The sequence below is a fragment of the Neoarius graeffei genome, chromosome 15, assembly GCF_027579695.1.
Source record: "Neoarius graeffei isolate fNeoGra1 chromosome 15, fNeoGra1.pri, whole genome shotgun sequence".
NCBI classification, from domain to species: Eukaryota; Metazoa; Chordata; class Actinopteri; order Siluriformes; family Ariidae; genus Neoarius; species Neoarius graeffei.
In genome coordinates, this window is record NC_083583.1 from 5204885 (window position 1) to 5225416 (window position 20532).

At 42.6% G+C, this 20532-nt stretch overlaps 1 protein-coding gene across 3 annotated transcripts in view; it reads right to left on the minus strand.

Annotated features, from left to right (window-relative positions):
- The window catches only part of tspan18a (tetraspanin 18a), a 154117-nt gene extending 138472 nt beyond the window's left edge, over positions 1-15645 (minus strand). For all 3 annotated transcript variants that reach the window (XM_060940403.1, XM_060940404.1, XM_060940402.1), the window contains exon 1: positions 15465-15645. In XM_060940403.1, the coding sequence (XP_060796386.1) occupies positions 15465-15467 (3 nt within the window). In that variant the 5' untranslated portion in view covers positions 15468-15645. The remainder of the gene's footprint in view (positions 1-15464) is intronic.
- Between the last annotated feature and the right edge of the window lie 4887 nt (positions 15646-20532).

Sequence of the window (20532 nt, forward strand, 5' to 3'; positions counted from 1 at the left end):
GGAGCATTTGGAAAAGAGTAGCAGGCAGAGACCCAAAGGGTACACAACACCACTACTGTGATGGAATGCAAAAAAAAGGGGGGCGGGGGAGTTCCATGGGTCCTCCCCTGGACGATTTTTTAAATATACAGTTCTGTGCAAAAGTTTTATGCACGTGTAAAGAAATGCTGTCGACCAAAAAATGGCTTAAAAAATAATGAAGCAAAATGTTTCAACATAAAAAATACTATAAAAAGTAATCAGTAAGCCATAATAAATCAATATAACAAAGTCAGTATTTGGTGTGAGACGACCCTTTGCTTTAAAAAAAGAAAAATACTAGTCTCAGGTCCAATGAGTGCAGTTTTATAAGGTTTTACTGAGCATCTTGCAGAACCAGCCACAGTTCTTCTGGCCGGTGAGTGCACTTCTGAATGTAAGGTCAGAGTTTTAGATTCGTAACACAGCTCATGACAACATTCACGACGACGGCTAAATTGCTGAATTTTATCGTTTGAAGTATCGTTGGAAACCTGACAAACAGGGATGTTCTGATGCACAGTGCTGCTTGAAAGTTTGTGAACCCTTTAGAGTTTTCTATATTTCTGTATAAATATGACCTAAAACATCATCAGATTTTCACACGAGTCCTAAAAGTAGATAAAGAGAATCCAGTTAAACAAATGAGACAAAAATATTATACTTGGTCATTTATTTATTGAAGAAAATGATCCAATATTACATTTCTGTGAGTGGCAAAAGTATGTGAACCTCTAGGATTAGCAATTAGTTTGAAGGTGAAATTAGAGTCAGGTGTTTTCAATCAATGGGATGACAATCAGGTGTGAGTGGGCACCCTGTTTTATTTAAAGAACAGGGATCTACAAAAGTGTGAGCTTCACAACACATGTTTGTGGAAGTGTATCATGGCACGAACAAAGGAGATTTCTGAGGAGTCAGCAAGGTCACAAAGGACCCCAGGGTAACTTCTAAGCAACTGAAGGCCTGTCTCACATTGGCTAATGCTAATGTTCATGAGTCCACCATCAGGAGAACACTGAACAACATTGGTGTGCATGGCAGGGTTGCAAGGAGAAAGCCACTGCTCTCCAAAAAAGAACACTGCTGCTCATCTACAGTTTGCTAAACATCAAGTGGACAAGCCAGAAGGCTATTGGAAAAATGTTTTGTGGACGGATGAGACCAAAATAGAACTTTTTGGTTTAAATGAGAAGCGTTATGTTTGGAGAAAGGAAAACACTGCATTCCAGCATAAGAACCTTATCCCATCTGTGTAACATGGTGGTGGTAGTATCATGGTTTGGGCCTGTTTTGCTGCATCTGGGCCAGGACGGCTTGCCATCATTGATGGAACAATGAAATCTGAATTATACCAGCGAATTCTAAAGGAAAATGTCAGGACATCTGTCCATGAACTGAATCTCAAGAGAAGGTGGGTCATGCAGCAAGACAACGACCCTAAGCACCCAAGTCGTTCTACCAAAAAATGGTTAAAGAAGAATAAAGTGAATGTTTTGGAATGGCCAAGTCAAAGTCCTGACCTTAATCCAATCGAAATGCTGTGGAAGGACCTGAAGCGAGCAGTTCATGTCAGGAAACCCACCAACATCCCAGAGTTGAAGCTGTTCTGTACGGAGGAACGGGCTAAAATTCCTCCAAGCCGGTGTGCAGGACTGATCAACAGTTACCGCAAACGTTTAGTTGCAGTTATTGCTGCACAAGGGAGTCACACCAGATACTGAAAGCAAAGGTTCACATACTTTTGCCACTCACAGATACGCAATATTGGATCATTTTCTCAATAAATAAATGACCAAGTATAATATTTTTGTCTCGTTTGTTTAACTGGGTTCTCTTTATCTACTTTTAGGACTTGTGTGAAAATCTGATGATGCTTTGGGTCATATTTATGCAGAAATATAGAACATTCTAAAGGGTTCACAAACTTTCAAGCACCGTTGTAGGTAAGTAAGTAAATATTCTAAGGTAAGGTAAAGAAGTAAAAGAGTGCATGGAATATTCTGATGCATTTTAGAGACTCATATTACACATACAGCCAGAATAAAATGTGTAAATGTTACAGTAGGCTGAAAATCTTTTTAAAATGATCGAGTGTGGTCAAGGCTTGGGCTCAGAGAAAATTCATAATGTCCATTTTGGGTCATTTGCCCAAAAAACAAGCCATTATCCCAGACTGAAGTAATGTGAAAATGGTGAAAATGTCGTTTGAGTACAATATGCAAAAAAGAGGCTTTTTTCTGATAACGGTTCATTTCACTTCCACCATGTTTGAGTTTGCTCCCGTTTAATCTGACAATGTTGGAAAATGAGCACGAGGCTGAGGTCAGGACTTTCTGAAAGACTCAACATGAAGAAACGGCTTATTATAACATATCCATATCCACCGAATGCTCCTAAAACCTGAATAATAATAATATCAGCATATCCTATAGGACTTAATCAGAAAATGCTAAATTCATAAAAACCAAAAGGAATCATATTCCGAATCAAATAACCATGGAAGGTTAGCCTGCATGTAAACATACTGAGTGTAGCAGGTAGGGGGCGTGGTTTGTTCTGGTTCTTCATTACAAGGGAGGGGTTTAAAGGAGGAGCCAGAACAGCCATGACTGATATGACACGCCTGAATTGTCAAGATTTGATGGCATGAAATATAATCAGACGAGTGGAAAAAAATCAAGAACTACGATAAGCAGACATTATCGATGTTCATTACTGACATGCAGAAAACATACCACTGAAAAGCAAAGCACTGATTGCTGACTTTGCATCGGAACTCGGAAGAGAATGCAATTCCCTGCTGCGTTTCATGTTTATCACTGTGTTGCAGTCGTGACACACTGAAATGCAATCACGATCACTGTCTAAAGCAAATACTACTATATTATATTATAATCACATTTCAGAGTAAAACAGTGCTGCTTTATTTCGTGCTCATGGTGTTGACATGATGTCATGTCATGGTTTCTGCTTTTCCAAGAAAATAGTCGAAATAGTAATCACAAACTAACCTGCGAATAATATTTGGATTTGTATCTGAGCAAGATTAGTTAACATCATGTCTCAGTGCTCATCAACAACAAACTAGCGGCGAGCTGTTCACTCAACCCACTACGTCCCCTCCAGAAACACATCACACATCCTGCCTGTCTGAGCTCCACCCTGGTGAAGAAATTCACAAAATGAAAATCTCGTACGATTCAGTGTTGTAGTCAAGTCACTAAACCTTGAGTCAGAATCCAGTCTCGAGTCCCCAGTGTTCAAGACCGAGTCATTAAAGAAAATTTCGAGTCTGAGTCGAGTCCGAGAATAAGGCTACATCCACACGACAACGGCAACGAGATGTTATTTAAAAATATATCGCGTCCAAATGGGCAACGATCAGTAAAATATCAGGTCCACATGGCAACGCAACGCTTGCTGAAAACGATGCAATACACATGCCACAGCTCTAGGGGAGCTGTAAGACGGTCCCTTCGGAGACACCAGAACAATAGAAGAAGTAAGGACGCATGCGCATAAACTATTATGCGCGAGACTTCATATTAGCCACAAAGTCAGGAAAATCTGTTCGTAAAATTACATTATAATGACCAAATACAATGAAAAGTATTTTTCCCGTCTCACCTGTGAAAGGTAATCCCATGTGATCTCGTTTGGACGGCAAACCTGTTGGTACAGTTAAACGCAGCTAATCTTTATTCTCCGCTTTGACCTATCCAATATGGCGGCGAGGATGACGTATGATTCTACGCGGAAGGCGGCGTCTTTAATGGTCCGGAATAAATTGAATGCTACACGTTGATGGATTAATTTGCTCTCTACGCCCTTTTTGAGGAATGTATTGGAGGACTTAAACCAACATCTGAAGAGGTGAGATCGCTCCTTTTTTTCCCTATTTTTGCTGGCGGGATTGACTCTGCCCTAAGGGCAGAGTCTCTCTCTCTCTCTCTCTCTCTCTCTCACTTTGCACCATTACACAATAAATATTCACAGTGAAAATATTTTGTAAGCGCGTTTCATGAACCAAGTTATAGGATTTGTTGACAACTTGCATCGAGTTCGTTACACTTCTACCCGGCGTGAAGCACTCACAGTCATGTGGTTGTGACGTCATCGTAAACAAATCCGTTCTACTCATCCAGACGACTTCACAACGGCAACGTTGCCAGATCTTTCCACTCTGGAACCAGTTCTCAAAAAGATTGCGTTTTGGGCACCCAAAACGCCGGTGCCGTGTGGACGCCAGGCCTAAACAATAAGCAATTGTATCGGAGTCACCTGAATCCGTTGCCGTGTGGACAGGGCCTAAGACTCCAACCGCACCATTTGACTGTAGCTGTTACTGCCTTCATGTGAAAGCGTCTCTGCTACTGTGTTGGACGAACGTTACTGCTCGACTGCCCCATTTTAGTTAACAGGCTACAGATAAAAGGCTCGTTCATTGCTCAGCAAGCCCCGCCCACTATCAACAGGGCAATGAACATGAGAGAGGGTTAACACTAGCTAGTTCATCGCTCAGCAAGCCCCGCCCATTATCAACAGAGCAATGAACATAGCGTGTCACTTCCTTCTCTGGGTGGAGTCTTACCAAATGATGACTGAAGTTCAAGGTCGTCCCCGTTGTCTCCTCGATAGTTCTTCTACATATGGAACACACAGCAGTGCATTTTTTCCCACGGCACGAGAAGTCTGTATAAGCAAAGCGGACAATCCTAGCGGCGTCTCTCCAGGCGTTTTAGCGCCATTGACGTTAGTTTGTTCCTGAACATGACGTATGAACAGGTGAATGTGCGTTCTCTTGCACAAAATTCATCTAAAAATTGATGTAGATATAAATATCTTATGCCAGATTATTATGTCATGTTACAAAAAATAAAGAAAAAATCAGAGTCCTTGTCTCCAATTTACGAGTCGAAATGCAGTTAATGCACGAGTCCGAGTCTGAGTCATCAGTGTTCAAGTCCAAGTCAAGTCACAGGTCCTTAAAATTAGGGCACGAGTCGGACTCGAGTACTACAAGCCTGCAGTGAGGTATGTTATGTTTCTTCTCTCATTAATTTGAACAAAACGTGAGGATTTTACACCAACAGTAGATTTAATTATTCATCAACTCTGTTATTGTGATATTGGAGTGAATCTCTCAGTCATTTTTTTTTTTAAAACAACAATACGATTAAAATCCATAAAATTCTGTTTATACATGCCGTGTGGTCGCTAGTTTGAGGTTAGCATGTGGCGTTAAGACACAAAATGGTGGTAAATGTCAACTCTGTTATCATCAATTGCGTTAATGGATTGCCCAGTTTAGCCATAACAGAGTTGACAATGACTAACAGAGTCTCTTGCACAAAATTAATCTAAAAATTGATGTAGATATAAATATCTTATGCCAGATTATTATGTCATGTTACAAAAAATAAAGAAAAAATCAGAGTCCTTGTCTCCAATTTACGAGTCGAAATGCAGTTAATGCACGAGTCCGAGTCTGAGTCATCAGTGTTCAAGTCCAAGTCAAGTCACTTGACTTGGTACTTGAAATGGTACTTGACTTGGTACTTGACTTGAAATTGGTACTTGACTTGGTACTTGAAATGTACCTGCAATTATAGAATAGGCCATGCTTTTTTTTTTTAAATGTCCGCATTAAAGAAAACTATTTTGTGAAAACAGTCCTGGACTCGAGTACTACAAGCGTGATACAACTTAAAACACATAACCTTCCAATATCACGTAAAATATAAAAGAAAAATAGCCTCCATGAGGCTGTAGCTCATACCGCCCACTGTTGTGTGTGAGTTTGAAATTCGATCAATCCTGTAGGAGTAGCGATTTTCGTGGCATTGCACATGACCCCTCTGTAGCCGCATCCATGGCAGGTGGCGCCACCTGGTGAACAATTCTTCTTGGAATATGTCTTTAGAGTCTTCTGGGTGAGTTTCAGTGAAAATGTTCGAGCAGTTTACGAACAGTAGGGTTTGGTGTGACGAGTCACCCAAAAAATTTCAGACGCCCACAAAATCGTAAATATGGCTGGTGGCACCACCGTCTTGACAACTTTTATGGACACCAACCTGGGGAACATTGTATATGAGTTTGATCGAAAGCCAATCAATCCTGTAGGAGGAGGAGCGATTTTTGTAACTTGTGGACGGACGACGTGTGATTGCATCAGCTCATCCAGCTGCAGGCCACAAAAAACTAAGCAGTGTTCATTTGGTAGTTATTCCCATCCCACTGGAGGGTTGTTTTTTTTTTTTTACAGTCGTGCTTATCTTCTCCTGATGATTCAGGGTTGACATTACGGAGAAGATCACTTTACAAATGTGTTGTATGTTTAAACAGCGTTGTATTTGTTGAAAGAGGTTTTTGCTTGTTTTTTTTTCTTTCTTAGAGACGGCCTGCGCAGTCATCATTACAGCTGCACACAATAAACATTAAACATTCTTTATTTATTGCGAAACAAAAATATTCTCATATTATTTAAATATTTATCTTTCGAGATAGATACTGGACATAAACAGAAGGTTTTATTTTTAAGGTAATGAACTTCAAGCTCATGAGAAAAAAAAGGGTCGTGTCGTTTGCACACACCAGATAAAAAGGCGAGGCAGATGGGACTGAAGTTTGTCCCCAGACGTTTCACAAGTTCCCCGCCCCAAATCTCAGCTCCACACAGGAGCAGAGACGCACGATTGTTACACACAGTGCTCACGCCGTCCCTTTCGCTTTCCTAATTAGCCGAAACACAGCGTGCTCCAGCTCCCTGACTCGCGCCTGAAAGCAGCGGGAACAGAGACACCTGTGGGCTTTATCCGCCCTCTCCCCCATGCTGAGCTCGCACAAAGCCATACACACGCCTCTCACCGTTTTGCTCACGGCCCTGCTCTGCATTCAGAACACTGGAGACGGGCTACAACCGAGCCGCTATTCATCCCAGCCGAGGAGAGACCATTAGCGGCGGCAGGCAGGTGGAGCTCGGGACAATAGAGCACTCTGATAAAGCGCCAGTTCTGAGGCAACGAACCTTTTGTGTCCAAGATCAAAACATATAAAGCTGGTTTTTTAATGCAATCACTGAAAACCAGATGCAGAACTGTGTGTGTGTGTGTGTCCCTATCTAACAAGAGCAAAGAAACAGAAATAAAAAAAACGTCACAGGTTTTGCATAACAAACTAAAAATAAAGGCCAAAAATAAAACCTCTGGATCAGTTTTTTTTTAAAATTCTCATTCTCCAAATGCTTAAAAATAATTTTTCCTTTGTTAAATAAATTTTATAAAAATGCACAAATGGTCCACAAAAGATGAAAAACATTTCAGGGTTGTATACAGTTAAAGTTTTTCCCTGCAGGATTTTATTTATTTGTGTTTATTTGTTTATATTTGTCATTTATGAGCTCGGCGCCCCTACACTGGAGAATGGTACGTTCCATGTTTCATTCTGCAACAGTCAGGCAGGAAAGGGCTGCCAGGATAAACTAGAATTTAGATCAATAAATAAATAGATAAATAAATCATATGGAATATATTATGAAATAAAATGATGTTTAAAATGTTTATTTATTTATTTGTTTGTTTATTTAAATAACTGCAAACTGATTAGTAACTGGTTATTTGATGTTCAGATTGTGTACTTAATTTTTTCCGGATAAAAATGTTAATTTCCTTGTTAAATATATCTTATTAAATTTTTAAAAAATAATGCCGCTTTTCCACTACCAACGCGGCTGAGTTGGGCTGAGCCGTGCCGTGCTGAGTTGGGCTGAGTCGAGCTGAGCGGGGCTGTTGGAGTTGCATTTCGACTACAACCGCGCTGAACCGTGCTGGCTGGAAGTGGGTGGAGTTAGCGAAAGTGGGTGGACGTCACGTGATGTCGTTAAGCAGCGCAAACAGTGACATCAGTGATCTTTTAAGCGGTAGTCTCACGACCCGGATAGTAAACAATAAACATGGAGGACATGGAGTCGTTAGTGTTGCTGGTCTTGGTTCTGTGGCTTGTTGTCACCGACAACGCCAACAGATACTGGCAAGAGCGTATAGACCCTTTTCAGTCACGTGACCTTCGTAAACGTGACCACCATTTTGGACATGTAGCGGACTTCGGCTCGAATTGGTTTGAATGCGAGGAAGGCGACAAACGGAGAACATACAAGAAAAAGGAGCGAGATGCAGAAAACACCTTCGCTATCCAGCGACGTAGGGCATTTACAGGGCGAGCAGAGGGAGAAATAACAACAGTAACGACACATTAGCAACGCCGTACAGAAATAACGGTTTATGGCACAGACCCTTTCGGTTCTCGCTCATCTAGCTGCTACAATGACTGCTTAGACTGCAACAATAATACCTAACACACACATTTAAGTATCCGTCGTAAAGACGTGAAACTCATCGAGTGACGAGTGTGTTCACTGATAAGCTGACACAGTCTAAAAGTAGACATACCATCACACTGCCCTGGCGCTGTGTACAGTTTACCTTCTACGGTTTGTGTGCTCACTATTTGCCATTACTTTCTCCAACCGTTGTGACAGATTACAGGGAACGGCCTGGATTTAAGAGACAAATACATGTTCCTCTTGTTTTGAACACTTATTTGTAGGCAGTGCTTAATTTGTAAAGTGGGAGGTCCCGGAGCGCAGAGGATGAGCGGCTCCGGTGCGGAAAAAAAGAGGGGGGGAGGGGGGCGCGGCGCTGCGCTTCTGGGCATGTTTTGTAATAACACTGCAAATTAAGTTCATCTGCAGATATTTTGTGGATGTCGTTTCATGAGAGAAATCACCAACAAGACAGATATCAAAATCAGACATTAACACTAAATAAACTTGCATTTTTTTTATTTAATTATTATTATTGTTATTTTTTTGTTACATAGTCAAAAGAGGTGTCGGATCACCGGATCCAGTGTAAATAGCTGCCGGAGCCAACGCCCGAGGTTCCGGAGCGCGCTCCGGCTTGCTCCCCCTCAAATTAAGCGCTGTTTGTAGGACACTGCCTCTGATCTGTCCTACAGTCTACCAACAGCAAAGGAACACAACGCTAGCTAATGTCATTAGCTAATAGCTACTACAGAAGAACAAAGAGGTTACAGTGGGTTATTTTAGCCTTTTTGGTTACACACTCGCCGCCACAGAATGTTAACAGCAATGTAATGCCTTTTCTGGCTAATTTTATTCGTCTTACCTCCAACAAAGTGGTCACTACACAAGCGCTGGTATGCCGAGGGCTGCCAATCTTTCCTGTTTATGGCCGCTATCCATCTTCTCCGTCGGGATCCGATAAAATGATAACCCTTGCCTTGTTTGTTGATGGTTACTACATCCAGGTGCACAACAATATAGTGGCATGATGGAAGTCTTGCTGAAAATAAACACTTTCTTTGCTGCCGTTCCTCAATGCTGGCTGTGATAAACTACTGGTAGTACATGTCCAAAATGGCGGCCGCGTTTGTCGTGACGTCACGTGAAAAGGGTCTATAGATGAGGCGAGGCGCATAAGGCTTCAGAAATTCTCGTAATTCTTCTTCTTCCGGGTTTACGGTGTTTACAGATCCCAGCGTGCTCGCGGGGCGTGTGTGGGCGTGTGAGGACACTCCTCCTCACCAATCAGTGCACAGGGGAGTGTCTGCTCACGCCCCCAGCCTCACTCAGCTCGGTTTGGCTCGCTTCAGCCCCACTCCAAAACCGTGCGAGTTTTGGGTGCTAAGCAGGGCTGAAGCGAGCTGAGTCGTGCTGCTCTGAGGTAGTCGAAACGCGAGCCGTGTCGGGCTGAAGTGAGCTGAAGCGAGCTGAAGTGAGCTGAAAAAGGGTAGTGGAAAAGGGCCATAATTTAAAATTTAATTTTATTTAAATAAATTATCGAATTTAAAATGTAATTTAAAAGTTTAATTTAATTTAAAATTTAATTTACTGTAAATTTTTTAATAGGCTATAATTTTTAAAATAAATTAAATTTAATTTTTTAATTTTAATTTAAAATTTTTACTTAATTGAAAATTTCAAAAATAAATTAATTTTTTGGGGGGGCTTTTTACACCTTTATTGGATAGGACAGTGTAGAGACAGGAAATGAGCAGGAGAGAGAGACGGGGAGGGATTGGAAAATGACCTCGGGTTGGAATCGAACCTGGGTCCCTGGATTTATGGTATGGCACCTTATCCACCTGAGCCACGACGCCCATTAAAATTTTAAAATAATGTAAATATTTTATTTTAAATTGGATTAAATTAAAAATTTTAAAAATCAAATTTTAAAACATTAATTAAATTCAAATAAATAAATTTTATTGAAAAGTTGTATTTAATTTAAAATTTAATTTAATTAAAATTTATTAAATTAAAAGAAAAAATATTCAAAAGTTTTATTTAATTTAAAATTTTATTTTAATGTTTAAAAAATTGTCAATAAATGTAAAAAAACTTTAATAAAAATGTCAACTTTAATTAAATCAAAAACAAAAGATTTTTTGTAGAAGCTGAATAAAGTATCAGACAGGCTTATTTCTTTTTTGCAATGCATCACTACTGTGCTACAAACCGACAGTATATATATCATGATATTTATCACATATCATAAAAACATCTTCGAGAAACGTGATATGATATTTCTGTCATATCGCCTCGACAGTATCTACAGCAACATCAGCAGCAGATAAAAGACTAACAGGCGTGTTTACTTCATTGTTCTGGATTTAACCCGCGAGCAGTCATCGAGTCTGACCACACGGTGTCTGCATCGTAAGTAATCAACTTAAAGTGTGTAATGATCTGTTTCTGAGCTCTGGCTGGTTCAGGTGTGGATTGTGTGCGAAGCCTGATGGTGTCTGGTGGCACGAAATCAGCTTGTGGACTGGCACGTCGATGCTTTTTCACCTCTGCTCCATTCGGAGTCAATCTGTTTAATCACAGTGGGGAGAGATGAGCTCGGGCTTCCCGTCACACACACACACAAACACACACTTCACTAATCCTGTTAACTCGAAGTCCCTCCCGTCACCTGCCAATCAGCTCTCGGCTTTCTCCATCTGAGCCATTTCTCCTGTCACAGCTAAAGCCTGAGGATGAACAGCAGCAGGAATGAAGACGGAGAGTCATTCCACTGTGAAAGGGATTTTCCTGACTGGCTTTTTTTCCCCTACTCATAAATGATGAGCAGATGAGAAGATTGTTGGTGGCAGGTTTCAGCAATGAAGCAGAAACAACCAGAAAATGTTTCACAAAAAAAAAACCACACCCAAGACCTTGGGTCAGCTTAAATATGTTACACACTCATTATGTCCCCTATTAGTAGGTGATGAGAGGAAGTCGTGTGACGTGAACTATCAGGGTCTCAGATCTGCAACACAAAGTCTGTTTCCGTGTGATAAACCCAGGAATTTTCGTTGTTCTCAGTTTCCTTCACAGATGAAGGAACTGTTGTTCCATACAGGTCATTAACTCAGGCCTTGAGGTTGACAAGCGCGCATATTTCGGAAGGAAAAAAAATGCAAGCAGCGGGCTGAAAAATCAGTCGTGAAGGTCGCAGCTCAAGGCAAACTGTGCTTTTAGACAGGGAAGAAAAACATTTAAATATTTCACAATGTTAAAACCTCCTTGAGCTCAAAAATTACAAATTTAAAACAGTTATTTCCTTTGGGTGTGTTGTTTTCACGCATTTGCATGCATTTAGTACTTATTTACATTCAATAAAAATATCAGAACACCAACCACTAAAAATCATGTTTTTCCATCCATTAGCTGTAACCGCTTATCCTGTGCTACAGGGTCGCGGGCGAGCTGGAGCCTATCCCAGCTGACTACGGGCGAAAGGCGGGGTACACCCTGGACAAGTCGCCAGGTCATCACAGGGCTGACACATAGGCTACGTTTACACTAGACCGTATCTGTCTCGTTTTCTTCGCGGATGCACTGTCCGTTTACATTAACCCCCCTGAAAAAGCGGGGAAACAGGAATCCGCCAGCGTCCACGTATTCAATCTAGATCGTATCAGCTCCGGTGCTGTGTAAACATTGAGAATACGCGAATACGCTGTGCTGAGCTCTAGCTGGCGTCTCATTGGACAACGTCACTGTGACATCCACCTTCCTGATTCGCTGGCGTTGGTCATGTGACGCGACTGCTGAAAAACGGCGCAGACTTCCGCCTTGTATCACCTTTCATTAAAGAGTATAAAAGTATGAAAATACTGCAAATACTGATGCAAATACTGCCCATTGTGTAGTTATGATTGTCTTTAGGCTTGCCATCCTTCCACTTGCAAGTAATAAGTGATATGCGCTGGGATCACACACACAGCGGCTCAGTCCCGAATCGTGGCTTGTTCACTTCACTCGCGCGCTCTGTGAGCTGCGCAGGGCCGGAGTGCGCACCCTCCAGAGGGCACTCGCTGTTCAGGGCGGAGTGATTTGGAGCGCAGGATGCCTGCGGAGCCGAGCGTATCCGCGTATTGGTGTTGCTGTGTGCACGGCTAACGGTTTTAGTGTAAACGCGAATCGTTTTAAGAACGTTAATCTGATGATCCGCTGATTCGACGTAATGTAAACGTAGCCATAGACACAGACAACCATTCACACTCACATTCACACCTACGGTCAATTTAGAGTCACCAGTTAACCTAACCTGCATGTCTTTGGACTGTGGGGGAAACCGGAGCACCCGGAGGAAACCCACGCGGACACGGGGAGAACATGCAAACTCCGCACAGAAAGGCCCTCGCCGGCCGCTGGGCTTGAACCTGGACCTTCTTGCTATGAGGTGACAGTGCTAACCACTACACCACTGTGTAAAAAAAATCCTCGGGGCAGAGCTATGTATGTATGAGCTTAATTTGTGATGTCACAAAATAAATTCTACGGCTTTTGACCAATCACGTACAGCATGCTAATTACTTGAAGACAACTTGGTAGTACCTGTACGCTTTAATCCACTGACACAGCGTGCTAGCTAACATGAAGTTAGCAAAGCACACATGGTGGTTGCCATGGTAATATTATACTTTAACAGATTTGGCTGCGGTTAAATAAATTACTAAGAAAATTATGTCACTTGAGACTCATATCTGTGAAATCTCACTCACGTGATGCTAGTAATGCAACATAGTTGACTAGCCGGCGAGCTATAGATTAGCTAATCGTCATGATATTAGCGCTGGTTTAAGGTTCAAGGTTTCTTTATTATCCCCGGAGGGCCATTAGATGCACAGCCAGCAATACAAAAACAAACATCAAAAAAAAAAAAGAATAAATACAACAACAACACGACATATAATTTATACCTCGGTGTCAAATTGTACTTGTGTGTTTTACGGAGAACGTGTTAACATGCAGTCCACTGATAAGCTAACTGGATGTTAACAAGCCTATAGGCCAATGCTGATTGGTTGACATGAGGAGGGGGTGTGTTCAGATCAGGTATGGAACCAGAACTGTTTGTGTTCATGTTACAGGAAACACAGAGCCAAAACATCAAAGCCAGAAGAATGAGCAGTAGAAGAATCTGTTAGGGATGGGCGTGTCAAAGTCAAAGTCCCTTTCATGGCAGAATGTGGTCTTCCCAGGCAGTCTCTTGTCCTGGTACGAATCGACTCTTTAAGGTGTATGGGTGCAGTGCCAATCTCCATTTCTACAGCCCTCGGGTCTCTCGCCGATAGAGCTAGGGTTACAGTGGGGGGCGGGTCCTATGGTGACCACGAGAGTTTGACTTCCCCACTCGCAACTGTATTGCAGCATGCCTTGCCAGAGGGTAGTAGGTATCATTTTTATGATGGTACGACCCGACCGCGAGTAGAACTCGCAATCTCCGGGTCGAGAGGCAGACACTAGGCCAACTCGCGGTTGATGGGCGTGTCCTCATTTGCATATTCATTTTTAACATGAAAACCAGTAGAATGAGCAGTTAAGGCCTCTGCATGCTCTTGCGACAAGGCTTTCGCAGACAGCTTTTCGCAGAAAGTTGTAATTTATCGTTGAGCGGGGTAGTAATAGGCGTGCGCGATGTTATTCACCACCACAATGCAAGGGGGCGCGAAGTCGCGAAATCGTTAGGAGTAGTTGGTGGGTGTGGTTAGTGGAGTGTTTATCCTCCGGTTACTTATAATGACTAGAACTGGAGTCGTATAGATGTACGTACTTCCTCACTTCCTCGATCAACCGCTCTTCGTGCTGCTCCATCTTCGCTCGTGTTTTTAAAAATGGCGGTCGTGAAAACAAACCAAACCGGGAAAGTAGGGAAGCGGAAGTGCGTGTACAGCGGATGTAGAGTGGACCAATCAGAGCCCTCTTGTCTGCGACGCTGTCTGCGAGGCTTCTGCGGTGGTCACAATTTTTGGGAGGTGCGCGCAGAGCGTCTGCGAAGGTGGGGGGGCTACGCAGACACTGTCTGCCACGCTATCTGCGACGCTGGGTTGTCAGCATAAATTGGCCTTTAGGAGACCAGGTGGTTAGGAATGGGCGTTTCCTCATTTGTATATTCATGTCTAACATGAAAACCAGTAGAATGAGCAGTTAGGAGACGAGGTGGTTAGGAATGGGCGTGTCCTCATTTGCATATTCATGTCTAACATGAAAACCAGTAGAATGAGCAGTTAGGAGACGAGGTGGTTAGGAATGGGCGTGTCCTCATTTGCATATTTATGTCTAACATGAAAACCAGTAGAATGAGCAGTTAGGCGACGAGATGGTTAGGAATGGGCGTTTCCTCATTTGTATATTCATGAATCCTGGTATTTTTAATAATAAGAAGAAGAGGAAGTGAAAGTCTGGATCTCCTCCTGAGTCATTTTCACTATAAACAGTTGCTGAAATGAAATATGCTAATTAAAGGTTTGTAATTGCAGGTGAGAGGATTTTGGCCTCCAACATGAACCGCGCGTAAAAGACGCGTTATAACGCGCGCATAACAACTTCAAGTCATTCATTCTCTCCTTCAGGAGGCTATAATATAATCGCATAATAATAAAATACAGAATAATTAATAATGCATCATTTCACACTCAGAAGGAGAAGGATCAGAAATCACGCCTTCCTTCCGCCCATGTGCGTCCAAAAGCAAATATCTGGAACATTTTACGCATTTTTCTTTTTTTTTTATTCTGGGATTAAACTCGGGATTATAATCCTCCCTCCAGCTGAAGAACCCTGAGCTCTCAGCAGCAGTGTTTAGTTGAGCTTTTGCACTGATAACAAAAGCAGAAAAGTGATTCGCTGCGACGCGACGCTCCTTTCACGCGTTTGCGCAAAAACGAGACGCGTAAATTCTGCGCAACTCGGAACCTCTGTTATTGTTGTTGTTTCTTTTTAACGCATTCTGTTCAACATGAGCTCCTCGTTTTTTGTGTCGCAGAGTCAGGAGAAAAGTTCAGCCTGAGGTTTTTCTCCAGTCTGCTCACGTTGCAGTGTGTGTGTGTGTGTTGGAAGTGAAGAAAGTGTTCCGTGTTCCACTCACCATGTGCTTTAATCCTCTCCAGGCTCTGCAGGAAAGAACCCGGTTCCACAACGCAGAGGAACGCAGAGGGAACGCACACAGGAACGCGGAGGAACGCAATCCGAGCCACTAAACGGCGTGAAAACGGAGCAGCTGCGTGGACACACTGTAGCTCCTGATCATCTCACGGACCCTCCAAGCTCAGCCGTGTGTGTGTGTGTGTGTGTCAGTGGGCGGGGACGCATCCGATCATACACACAAATGGTCATGTTTCAGTGAGGAGTGGTCTGGAACAATTCAGAGATTTTCCCACAAATGGTGTTTATTTTCATCAAGTGTTAATCTTTAAGATTTACGTTCCACAGGAAAAAAAAAAACCTTTCCGTGGCTTGATGTAACCTGTTAATGTAACATTTCCACTGCAAAAAGTCCTGATTATTATCTTGAAATTAATTACTTTCATCATTAGATATTTTTCAGACTTGAATTCTGTTAAGAAAGAAAGAAAGAAAGAAAGAAAGAAAGAAAGAAAGAAAGAAAGAAAGAAAAACTTTATTCATCACACACTTGTGAAATTTCCTCTCTGCATTTAACCCATCTGAAGCAGTGAACACACACACACACACCCTGAGCAGTGGGCAGCCATGCTAACAGCGCCCGGGGAGCAGTTGGGAGTTCGGTGCCTCGCTCAAGGGCACCTCAGCCCAACGCCGTTCCATATTAACCTAACCACATGTCTTTAAACTGTGGAGGAAACCAGAGCACCCGGAGGAAACCCATGCAGACACGGCAAGAACATGCAAACTCCACACAGAAAGGCCCTCATCGGCCGCTGGGCTCGTGCCTAGAACCTTCTTGCTGTGAGGTGACTGTGCTAACCACTGCACCACCGTGAATTATCTTTAATTTTCACTCCTTTCATTTAATTTAATTTCTGACAAAGAAATTCAGTATTTTTCAAAAACAAACATTTGTATACATGACACATGGGGGCGGGGTTTGTTTAATTGCCAGGTTGGGGGCTGGGTCTTGTGCTGTATTCTTTTGACTGGAGGCAGGGCTAATTAAATTCTCACAGTTTAGGGAGGAGCTTATTTAATCCTGCTTTCAGATGGAACCGTGAGCTTGTGATTAGGACATGGGAACTTGCGTACACGAAATACTTTGCGTTCAACATGGACACCACAAGGCTACTTGTGTTCAGGTTGACGTTAACACCATAACGAGCGGGTAACGTAGAGGCAGTTGGGAATATCAACATTTTCCTCAGACGTATTATAAACTTACGAAGAAAACTCTATACAATTAAAATTCCATCATAAATATATTTACGTCATCCGCCGAAAAATGTACTTCCATACGCCTCCACCGTTTATTGTAAACTTGGAATAAAAAATTTCCACATCTGAAGCGTTTATATGGTCTCTTCTCACAAACATGGTAAACATGACCCCATTTTAAAGCACCATAACTCCCAGTTTTGGGCGGGACTTAAGTAAGTCCCTTCCTACCCTCTCTGGGAAGTGGCTGTGAGACAGGGCTTTATGAATTCCACCTCTGTGATGTATGTAATTCCAATACTGTGAGGTGGGTGGGGCTTATTTAATTCCCATGCAGCAGGGTGGGGCTTATTAAATCCCCATACTATGGGGTGGGGCTTATATCTAGTATGAGATCACTAAAAAAGCTATTGTAATGCTAGGAGGTTGATCAGTAGACTATAAATAATCATACTGCTGTAGGAAAATCATCAACGATGAAGTGGTGTGATGTAACCTGACACAAAGTTGATTATTTTCCTAAAACAGAACATCCTGAAGGGTTTTATTCCTCTTATACCACAGCGATTTGAAAATGCCATGGCTGTGAGCTGTTGCTTTTGGATAGTGATATTAGTGGACATAAGAACTAATCAATGTTGATATCAATCCACGGTAGGCTTAGATTATCTAACGCCCAGGAAAGATGCTTGTAATTGCTATTGAAGTGTACAATGATGATGATGATGATGATGATAGTTTATAATTATGTTTACACGAGTGTGCAGAGTAAGAAATTGTTCAGGTAAAAAAGCAGATAATGCAAAGATACTGTGCATTGCCTGCTATGAAAAAACCAGTAGGATTAAAAAAAAAAAAACTTTGGGGGCGGCACGGTGGTGTAGTGGTTAGCGCTGTCGCCTCACAGCAAGAAGGTCCTGGGTTCGAGCCCCGGGGCCAGCGAGGGCCTTTCTGTGTGGAGTTTGCATGTTCTCCCCATGTCCGCGTGGGTTTCCTCCGGGTGCTCCGGTTTCCCCCACAGTCCAAAGACATGCAGGTTAGGTTAACTGGTGACTCTAAATTGAGCGTAGGTGTGAGTGTGAATGGTTGTCTGTGTCTATGTGTCAGCCCTGTGATGACCTGGCGACTTGTCCAGGGTGTACCCCGCCTTTCGCCCGTAGTCAGCTGGGATAGGATCCAGCTTGCCTGCGACCCTGTAGAACAGGATAAAGCGGCTAGAGATAATGAGATGAGATGAAATGAAAAACTTTGGGGAACAAAACCACAAAACCGACTGGAAAAGAACATCCTCGACCAAATGCAGTGTATGAGCTCCGAGGGTTCGAGATGCAATCTTGATATTTCAAACTTGATCCGTCAAACAGTCGTTTGGTCACAATCAAAAACTGCCCAACAAGCTTGTGGATTACTAAAGCTATTTTAGCTCGTTTAATATGTATGTTTTCCATAAATATGTTCGTAAACAATCCCATGTTATTTTTTAAAAAGCAAATTAAAAATAAGCGCTGGATAAAAACCCATCTATCTTATGGAAATAAAGATACAACTTTCGTTGTCTGGTGGTCGAATGTTTATGAGATACGTTGCCTTGCACTTATGATCGGATTCCCTGTAGTGGTACATGGACATCATTTGTATGGATGTCGGATGGTCGCAAAAGCCATCCAAAATCAGGTCAAAGCTTTACGATATTATCTCAAGTATAGAGCTCTGATCTGATCTGAGAGAAAAATTATATCCATGTTAAACAGGGACGGATCCAGACCGATGCAATGGATGCACATGCATTGGTCAGAAATATATGTGCACCACTTGGCATCAGTCACAGGGCATTTGTTTACTTTACCGCTAGCCGGCTACATGGGCTATAGCTACACTCAACCAACAGACTAATGATTCAGGATCCGACCACCTGTGGTAAGCGGTGATGCTTACCCGACCTAATAACTTGTATTCTCATGATGCTTTATATAGAGATCTTGCAGTCACGTGACCGGAAAGCACACAGCCGCCATCTTGTCGGTAAAAAACACAGCTGAGTACTGCTGCATTCGTGTACAGAATGGATCAATTTCAACCGACGGACTACACGGCTCATTTTTCTAATGAACAGATAACTAGATATATGTCTAAAATAAACGATCTACAGATTAGTGACCCTTATGGCTTACCGGACGGAGTTTTCACGACCGTGTCAGTGGATATTGAACTGCCAGCGGAATACCCAGACGTGTATAATTACCTCATCAACTTTCCCTCGCTGTTCAGTGGTGAAGCACTGCGTGCTTATAAATCTCTGGACAGTTATCTTTACAGAAATTCAGGATTTGTCAGCCACGGCATCTTGTAAACAAGAAAATAATCCTCATTGGACGGGTAAGTCACTTAAGTATTGAGTATAGCACTGACCAGCCGATTATAGAATAGAATAAGGTAATTCCAGCTGTAATTCCAAATTGTCCGTCTTGTTTACCATGGATCTGGCGTTGGAGAGATGGAGGCTTAGCAGTGGAGATTTGAGTAGCTGTTTTCTGAGCTTAGTCAACAGGCCGGCTCTGCAGCCTCGCTTTTGCTTCCGCTCCCGACGCCGCCTCCTTCGCTTTGCTTCTGATAACAATCCACAGAGACCCCGCTGGTCTCGCTATCTCGTCCGGAATGTTGTGCATGTGATGGAAATCGCTACAAACCGTCATTTTCTGCTGGGAACCAATGTCCAGTAAGTCCATACGGTTGTAGTGGATATTGAAGTCCGGTACAGACAAACAACACGCAAACATAAAAAACGTGCACAGGTAGGGAGAGCTTGTAGCCGCAGCCGTTGTAGTAGAATTGTATATAGTAGGGTTTTCCAGAAGAAAAGGTAGAAGTAGAAGGCGGAAATATGGCGTTTGACCGACAAGATGGCGTCTGTCACAATCTGGATCGGCTGTGACGTCACATGCAAGTGCTCCATAGCATAACCTGAGACAAAGAATCTAGGTCAAACCAATAAAATGATCCAGAAAGAGGTCGAAATTCGTCATGAATAACAGGCCAAGCCGCTGTCGTAGCAGGCTGTGCCTGTGCTGTTTCGAATGATCTCGGAGAGAGGGAGGTGCCTGTTTGTAAAGTTTGGCGGGGCTGGAACTTTCAGTGGCCGAGTTATGAATTTTTAAATCCCTGCGTGCACCCGCGGCTGGAGTCAGGGCTCATATTAAAGTTTTCAGCAAGCCATGCTCACACGGGGCTTCGGGGCGAATAGCGGGCCGAGCCATGGTCGTAGCAGGCTGTGGCTGACCTCATCGGAAAGGGCTCGGCGTGCTCAACACCCCTGTGAAAATCCATAGCGATCTGGTAAAATTCGTGAAAATATTTTTGCAAATGTGCATCTGTCGGATTCTTCGTCTGGATCCGTCTCTGTTTAAATGATATAACTGTAACCTCCTTCCATCAGCGATGTGTATCATATGGATTGAAGCACCATCTAGTGCTGTTCTGATTTTCTGATACGTTTTATTCAAAGTCTGCCTGATATTTTCTGATCTCAGATTCTGAAGACACAGCAATGAGAAGAACGAGAAGAGTCATAGAATGATGGACAGCATGTGCAAGTAGAATTCCCAAGATTGTATATTTACTAATCACATTATTATAACATGTCTATAGAGAGCTGGAACAACAGTCAGTGTGTGTGTGTGTGTGTGTGTGTGTGTGTGTGTGTGCATGATTAGTGGACTCTGCATTAACTGTGACATTCAGTGAGCGCTCCATGCTGCCTGCAGTTACTTTAATTGACTGATCTGGGCTCTAAGAGGGTCCAGGGAGAGCTC